We start from the raw sequence: 9,295 nt of genomic DNA, 5'->3' as shown, positions 1-9,295 counted from the left end.
TGCATCATATTACGTTATAAATATTAGGCATGTTACAGTCAAAAACAATCTTTTTTACAGACTAAAGGAATTTATGCTAAATTATGCCTATCTTAAAGTCTAACCTCATCTGATTTAGCCACATAATATTACTTAAAATCATCTATTACAGGTATTTAGCCACACAGGTGCTGTGCTCTTGAAAGATTATAATGACTGAGCTTCCACTTCGATACCATAAATGAATGTATTCCATAATTTGGAATATCTGGAGAGAAACTGTCACTGGCGGTACGCCATGCAACAACGAGTTTCCTCCAGGTGCTAGTTCCACTGTTCTCGTGGGGCCTGCAGCTCGTCTTCCTGGCAGTCTCATTGGCTGTAGGTGCGGGACGTGTTGGCGATGGATGCGGAACCTCGTCGTCAAACCAGCTACATCTCTCCTGTGTTGAAGGCTGTTGAGGTTCACTTGATACTGTTGGGTCCTGTTTTCGATGATTTTTTTCGCTCTTTCATGTCTTCTATCCAAGATTTTGAGGCTAGTGATGTCTGTTTCTCTCCGAGGCAGGAGTACTCGAGTGAAGAGCGAATTAGTGCCTTGTAGAGGAGGAGCTTCTTTTCACCGTCTAGCAGCCAGCTGATTCTTCTCAGGGATACAAATTTCTGCGAAGTCTTTCTCGCCAAGCTTTCTATGTGACTTTTGAATGTCATTTTTTGTGTGATGCCCAGTATTTCAATTTCCTCTTGTGGTCTTACTTTCTTCTCATTTAAGTTAACTTGGAAATCACGGTTCGTCCTCGCGACAACCATAAGCTGGGTTTTATTCGGGCAAAGGAAACCTGCCATTTCTCCACCCAAGTAGATATTTGAGCGAATCTGTCAATTACTTTTTCTATGGCGGCATCCTGTTCCCAAGGCTCATACCTAAAGGAGAGTGTTCTATCATCCGCAAATGTTTTGGCTTCAGAAATGAGGTGGAGCAAATCATTAAGGAAGACATTCCATAGCAGAGGGCCCTATATGCTTCCTTGAGGGACACCTGCTTTGATGTCATAGTGTTTTACATTGACCAGGACGTCCACTCCAAATGCTTTTAACTTGCTTAACAAGCCTAGGTGCCATACCCTATCAAAGGTTCCCTCTATGTCCATGGCAAGAACATAAGTGCGCTGTCCGCAGTCAAGTGCAGCTGACCAGTCTGCAGTCATCTGTAACAGCAGTTCGGCAGCAGAGCGCTTCTTCCGAAAGGCATTTTGCCGGGTAGACAGAAGGTGGTTTTTGTTGATGTGGTTTGTAAGCTGGGAAGATGTTATTTTTTCAAGTATCTTGCTGATGATTGATATCAAGGAGACTGGCCGGGAATTTTTTAGACTGGATTTATCCCCCTTTTTAAAGATGGGGACATCATTACTTTGTTTCAAAAGGTGTAGGCCATTTGCAGGAGCTTAAACATGTGTTAAAAATTAATGTGAGAAGAGACGACAGCTCTTTTGTGCACCTCTGAAGCAGCCGAGGGTTAACACCGTCAGGTCCTATAGCTTTTCTCGTGTCTACATTGCGCAGGAGCTTCACTTCTTTCTCGTTTGTTGTAACCTTATTCATTTTCTCATTATTCAGGATGAGTAGTGTGGATGGTCATTTTATTTGCAAAATGCTTTGCCAGTGCATCAGTCTTTTCTTCAGAGCTTACTGCAAGTGTCCCATCTTTTGTTATTAAGGGTGGGATAGTTTCATCCTTTGTGTTTCCTTGCTTTTCTCTGACAATAATGCTCCCCTAACAGAAGCCGCCTTGCTACGGTGGGTGGGTTTAAGGTCCCAATGAGCTGGTGAGCCAGACAAGAGGGCTATCCATACTGGAGGGGTCACCCGTGAGAGATGAGACAAAATGACTTCCTGGTGCACCAAGGCCTATGAGAGGGGATGGTGCACCCACCCCTGGTTCATTCCATCTTGGACCAGGGAGAACTCTCCCACGTGTTTGCCATGTGTGGCGTCCTGTATTATCAGAAGACAGGAGTCCTGGACGTTGAGCGATGCTGCATATTGCACCCTGCAGCTAGCAACACACCTCTTTGGTCCTCTATTCTGGTTAGATGGGTGGCTTGATCAAGGCCCGGTCAAGTCAATCGGCTGGTCAAATATAGCTAGGGTCAAGCAGGCACTGTCCAGTCGGCAGTGCATAGATCCCACGACTACCATCAGCACTGTAATAGTGACTGCGTATATTTCTTCACTACCCCTGTGGCGGTTGGGAAAATTTGAGCCCCAACTATAGTTTCCCCTCATTGGACTCCATGATGGGATGATTTCTGCAAATTTACAAAGAACTTGCTCTCTCCCTGACAGCCTTTGCAATCCTCTGGCCAATCCCTCTGGAACATCACATATTGTCACTCTGGAACCTTACCAGATTCCAAAGGCAAGAATGGGAATTGTAATGGTTCCCAAGCCCCCAAACCAGGTAAGAAGGAGAAAAGTCCTCCTCAATCCATTAAGGAAATCTTACCTGGTAAATATGAAAGTGTATCATATAGTTAATACCTAGTATGAAGACCATTGATGGTGTATTAATCGTGGATCTTGATATTTGTGAAGTACACAGGAAGATAGTTGAGGTATGTCAACGTGATCCTCAGCGAGATGGTAGTTGAGGTTTCGTCACCAGACGAGAGTGACCGCCTGTGTGCGATATATGACATTCCTGGGGCTCAAGTCTCATGTTCTCCTCACAAAACATGCAATCAGTGTAAGGGAATTGTCTTTTCCCGAGACCTAATGAGGTATTCTGAGGAGAAACTGTTAGAAGAACTAAAGAATTTTGATGTAGTAGCAGTAAAACGTTTTAAGAAAGTTGATGGTTTGGAACAGTCGACACCAGCTCTTCTAACTTTTGAATCGTTAGTCCTCCCTGAATCGGTTACCTCAAGGTAAAGCCATTTGTGCCCAACCCTATGTGGTGCTTCCACTGCCAGGGTTATGGGCATGGAGCCAACTCTTGCTATTTTAAAGAAAATGGACACACACCTGTTGTGTGGTACAACAGGTCATCAAGGAGATGACAACTGTCCAGGTCCAATATGCTGTTACCACTGCAAAGATCATGAAGCTTCTTCTAAGCAAGGTACAAGTTTGAAAAAGAAGTATTGGTAATAAGGAGCAAGGAGAAAGTTAGTTTTGCAGAAGCAAAGCGGCGTGCCCGTGTGCTGTTTGCACAGCCGGGTAAGTCCTTTGCCTCAGTTCTAGCCCATCCTCCTTCCCGCCATCCCTTACTCTCCAATGCTTCTAACACCACACACTCTGCCACTACCTTTAAACTCAGTCCTCAAATGCTGAAACTGCCTTTGGTGAGTTGTTCCACCAGAAACGGAGTAGGAGTGAGGGGTCTATTGAGAAAACTCCTCCTCCCAAAGTAAGGTTTTTGGAGCCATCAGTTAAGCCTCCTGAGCCCTCAACGGTGACAGCTTCAGCTGCCACCACGTCCACAGGGGCCTCTGCTGCTAGGCAGAATGCCCCTGAAGTAAAGGCTCAGTTATACGCTTTGCACAGGTAGAAGAATCCTGAGCCTGTTCAAAAGACTCCTCAAAATAGGAAGAACTGCAACATCTGATAGCTTTATGTAATCCAGTTTGTGTATACCTACAAGAGATTATGACCAGGGAAAATCGTCCAATTTCCCCGAGAGGGGAACCTTTGATAATGAACCTCAAGGAGGAGTAGCAGTGATGGTACATCAGGATATACCGTTTCACGCCATCCACCTGCAGATGACACTGTAGGTGAAATCTGTGAGAATAGGCTTGACACGACCTTACACTGTTGCATCCATCTACCTCCCTCCACATAATCTCAACATAGATGATTTAGAAGATTTACCTGGGCAGTTGCCTCATCCATTTCTACTCTTGGGAGACTTCAATGGTCGGCATCACCTCTGGGGAAACACTCTGTGCAACCCTTGAGGAAGGGCCTTGGAGTCCTTGTTCTCAAGGGTAGATGCAGTTTTACAGAACAAACACACCCACACATTTCCAAATTCAAATTGGGACATTCTCCAATATTTACCTGTCAATACTACTTTCCAATACTTTTGGAGGAAGTGAATGGTATTCCAGCTAATGGAGTGCAGAGATGATGACTTTAACATGCAGACTGGAATCTTTTTAGCTCAACTGCAGTATTGCAAGGATCTGTGAATGATTTCCAGTGTGTTCAAGATGCTGTTAATCACTTCACATCATGAGGCATCAATTTCCAGAAGTAGCGGGCAGTACCGTCGATCTGTCAGAGCAAGAAAAGCTGTACTAAGGCAGTTGAAATGATGCCCAAGCAATGTAACCTTGATCCAGTACAAGAAGACCCAAGCCAAGGCCAGAGGAGGCTAGACAGACGTGGAGGAAGTATGTCTTCTTGATTAACTCTGGGACCCCCTTAGCATGGGTATGGGACAAGGTGCATAAAATCGCTGGAAGGAGTACATCCATATCACCACCTGCTCTGAAGATAGATTGCATAATCCTCACAGACAAAATAGATGTTGCAAATGAGCTAGCAAAATCCATGGCAGAGATCTCTGGAGTATCTTACACTGCCTTGATTGTCCACTCTTCGAGCTGAACAGGAACATTTCCCAATATCGTTCTTCAGTAGCAACGCAGCAAAACTTCCATTCAACTTGCCATCTATGCACAGGGAGATAGACTCTGCTTTGCAGCTCTGCCGTAAGACGAAGTGACGATAGTTCATACAAAATGATATCTCACTTACCGGAGAGCTCCTAAAAAATCCTATTGGACCTATTCAAATAGGATCTATAGGGAGAGAACAGTGCCATCAACATGGAAAGAGGCTATAATCATTCCAGCCCCTAAACCTGACAAGGATGCATCTATGCCAGGGAATTACAGACCAATTTCGTTCAGGCAAGTTGATTGAGAAAATGGTAAACTTCAGGTTGATATGGCTGCTAGAAAAGGAAAACGTGCTGACCCCATATCAATATGGGTTTAGAAAATTTAGATCGACCACAGATGCACTTCTGAGGAAGGAAACTGCTATACAGAATTCCTTCGCACAGTGACATCACATGATAGCAGTCTTCTTTGACCTTGAAAAGGCATATGATACCACCTGGAAGTATGGTATAGTCATGAAGCTGTATGACATTGCATGAAGAGAGGTAATGCTCCTCTAAAACCAAAGCTTCCTTACCGACACGAAGTTTAGAGTGAGGGTGGGAAACAGTTTCTCAAACTTAGAAGATTAGCTGGAAGGAGACCTACAAGGGAGTGTCTTAACTGTGACCCTGTTTGCCATTGTTATTAATGACATGGTAAAGGTCGTTCCAAGTGCTGTCTCATGTAATCTGCATGTGGATGACTTTATCCTGTACTGCTCAGGAGGAAGCTTACAGGATGTGGAAGGACACTTGCAGACTGCAATAAATCAGGTAGTGCAATGGGCAACATACCATGGGTTCAAATTTTCTCCAAGCAAGACCATGGCTATGCATTTCCACAAACGAGGAAAGTTCCATCCTTCCCTCTAATTAGGAGTAAACTCACTGCATTTTGTCCAAGAGGTGAAGTACTTGGGTTTAATATTTGACTCAAGGCTTACATGGGTGCCTCACATCAAAGCTACAAAAGCACTTAGTGTTTTGCGGGTTCTTTCGCACCTATCTTGGGATGCAAACCACACAACGCTTTTGCGGCTTTACCGAGCTTTTATTCATAGTAAACTTGACTATGGATGTGAGGCTTATTCAACTGCAACTCCCACTGTTCTCCGGATGTTGGACTCAGATCATAATGAAGCTCTCAGAATCTGTACAGGGGCTTTCAGGTCTTCATCTGTGGAGTCCCTGTATGCTGAGAGTGAAGAACCACATCTTTCATTACACCGGGACCACATGAAGCTCATTTACTACACGAGACTACAAAGGATTCCGGGATCTCCTACATCCAGATTGGTTTTCAACTCCCTTGAGGATAGCCGATTCTATGGTAAGAGAATGAGGAATCTTGTAAAAGATTTTGATGTAAATCTCACTAAAGTTCTGGCTGTTAGAACTCCCCAATTCCCCCCTTGGACCAATCAAGTAGAACTGGATTTGGATTTGGTCGGAATTGGCATAGGGGAGAGATCCGAAACAGAAGTTAGAGAGAGATTTCTTCAATACACCTTTAAGTACCAAGGATCATATGCAATATATACTGTAAATCTGTAAATGGTTTGGGGTATGCAGCAGTGAGCAGTGGCAGTCTTTCTCTATCAGTCTCGACTTTCACTGCAGAGTTACAGCCATCCTTGCATCAGTCAAGATGACTAGAGATCTTACGAACCATTCTGTTGTAATTTATTGTGACTCTCATAGTGCCTTGCAAGCAATCAAGAGTTTAAACTCATCACATCCATTGGTGAGGGAGGTTCAAAATTGGCTTGCACTGATGTCTGCACGTAAAAAGATAACTCTGTGTTGGGTACCAGCGCATGTTGGTATCTTTGGGAATGAGCGAGCTGATCAGAAGGCCAGGGCAGCTACCACTCAGCCCTGTGATGCTCGTTTTCCTCTCCCACACACTGACTTGAAACCCAGCATCAGGAGTTGTCTTCTTCATAAATGGAGGAAACAATCGAGGCATACCTCTAGAAACAAACTGCGAGAGAATAGAGATGACCTTGGGAGTTGGGTGACCAGCATCCATCCCAACCGACAATTAAAAATTGTATTAATAAGGCTGAGAATCGGACACACAAGACTGACTCATGGGCCGATGATGGCTAGAAGTGAAGCACGATGTGAGGGATGCCAAGAGCCATTAACGGTCGCACATGAAGTGGAAAGATGTGCAACATTTTCAGAACAAAGACTTAGGTACTTGTCTCCACTATATACACTGAAAATGTATTGGTGGAGGATTGTGACATAGAAGGTCTTATTAGTTGCAGTTTTTTTTTTGTAGCAGTGCAATTCCTCCTCCCTGCGTATTTCTATCTCTACATATCCAGTTTGAATATCCTGAAATGTCATATAGGGAGGTTTCAGCTGTGAATACAATGTCGGCCTTCTGTTTATTTACAAACTGGTGAGTTAGTTCTCGAACATTGGTGTGCAATCTTCTCACATTTGCTGAAATTATTCGTAATTCGCAATTTTTGCTACTGCCTTGGGAATACTCCTGTCTGTGCATTATGAGAGTATGGAGTTGGATATACGTCAAGGAATGGTTTGGTTGATATGACTGAAAATGTTGGTAAGGATGAAATCTTGTATATGGATTGACGGTGGCCGAAAGTGAATTTGGGCTTTTACTGATTTTAATGTGGTCAGAGTTTCCTAACCATTGGTTGTGATAACATTCACCAGGTCTTTTTGACGTTGGTCGGCAATCCTTTCCCTGCAAATTTTCTGTGTGTGGACTTTCTTATTGCAGTGTTTTAGTTTAAAACAGTCTGCCTGGGAGTGGCCTTTTCCTGAGAGGGTGAAGAGTTTCTGGACCCACGTTGGTGGCCTATGTCCTTCTCGTTTCTCAAGTGAGGCCCTCTCCTCTGGGTGTTTTACCTGGAGTATGGCCTCTGCCGGGAGGAATCCTGAAGCAGCGGTTTTCTTTTACCGGCTGTAGGCTTCGAGGAGCCGCTTCTACCACCTCTTCTTGCTGGCCTTTGAATGTTGAATTCACTGAATTCACGACTTTAAATTTTCTGGCCTTTTCTTATGCCCACCAGATATACAGCTTTCTTCAACTTTGTTTTCCCAGTCTTAGTCGATTTTATGTGGAAGAGCAGAGCAGGCAACCGAACGTTGTGCTTTCCGTTGCTTTCTTGGGTAACGACCAAGCTGTTGATAAAAGAGGTAGCTTCCACGAGCGCACTGCTCTACTCGGAGAAACCGTTGACGATAAATATGAACCTGGAGAGTTGAACCTTCGTGGAGGCCAGCTCCTTCCGCGGGTTCCTGATGAGACTCACAGCCTCTCTTTGTGACAGCGATATCATTATTATTATTATTAGTATTAGTATTAGTATTAGTATTGTCATTATTAGTAGTATTTTCATTATTATCATTATTGTCATCACTATTATCATTATTACTATTATTATTATCATTATCACTATTATTATTATCATTATCACTATTATTATTATCATTATTAATATTATCATTATTGTCATCACTATTATCATTATTATTGTTACTATAATTAACTTTATTATTTTATTATTATCATTATTGTCATCACTATTATCATTATTATTATTATTATTATTATTATTTTTATCATTATTATTATTATTATTATTAGTATTAGTATTAGTATTAGTATTAGTATTAGTATTAGTATTAGTATTAGTATTAGTATTAGTATTAGTATTAGTATTAGTATTAGTATTAGTATTGTCATTATTAGTAGTATTTTCATTATTATCATTATCATTATTAATGTTATTCTTATCATTATTATTATCATTATCACTATTATTATTATCATTATCACTATTATTATTATCATTATCATTATTATTATTATTAGTATTAGTATTAGTATTAGTATTAGTATTAGTATTAGTATTAGTATTGTCATTATTAGTAGTATTTTCATTATTATCATTATCACTATTATTATTATCATTATCATTATTAATGTTATTCTTATCATTATTATTATTATTAGTATTGTTATTCTTATTATTACTTTTATTATTACTACTATCGTGATTACTATTATCATCATTATTAATGTTATTCTTATCATTATTATTGTTACTATAATTAACTTTATTATTTTATTATTATCATTATCATTATTATTGTTACTATAATTAACTTTATTATTTTATTATTATCATTATCATTATTAATATTATCATTATTGTCATCACTATTATCATTATTATTGTTACTATAATTAACTTTATTATTTTATTATTATCATTATTAATATTATCATTATTGTCATCACTATTATCATTATTATTGTTACTATAATTAACTTTATTATTTTATTATTATCATTATCACTATTATTATTATCATTATCATTATTAATATTATCATTATTGTCATCACTATTATCATTATTGTCATCACTATTATCATTATTGTCATCACTATTATCATTATTATTGTTACTATAATTAACTTTATTATTTTATTATTATCATTATCACTATTATTATTATCATTATCATTATTAATATTATCATTATTGTCATCACTATTATCATTATTACTATTATTATTATCATTATCATTATTAATATTATCATTATTGTCATCACTATTATCATTATTACTATTATTATTATCATTATTAAT

The 9,295-nt window shown here is 39.9% G+C and overlaps 1 protein-coding gene across 1 annotated transcript; it reads right to left on the bottom strand.

Annotated features, from left to right (window-relative positions):
- Nucleotides 1-995: 995 nt before the first annotated feature.
- Nucleotides 996-1,581, bottom strand: LOC125043720. Its single transcript, XM_047639957.1, has 2 exons — nucleotides 1,391-1,581; nucleotides 996-1,308 (listed from the first exon to the last, which is right to left on the bottom strand). The coding sequence occupies exons 1-2, from the start codon at nucleotides 1,579-1,581 to the stop codon at nucleotides 996-998; spliced, it is 504 nt and encodes a 167-aa protein (XP_047495913.1).
- Nucleotides 1,582-9,295: the final 7,714 nt, after the last annotated feature.

This window comes from Penaeus chinensis, chromosome 34 (genome assembly GCF_019202785.1).
Source record: "Penaeus chinensis breed Huanghai No. 1 chromosome 34, ASM1920278v2, whole genome shotgun sequence".
In the NCBI taxonomy this organism is placed as follows: domain Eukaryota; kingdom Metazoa; phylum Arthropoda; class Malacostraca; order Decapoda; family Penaeidae; genus Penaeus; species Penaeus chinensis.
Note: the sequence above shows the minus strand (reverse complement) of the source record. Positions and strands in the feature narration are given on the sequence as shown.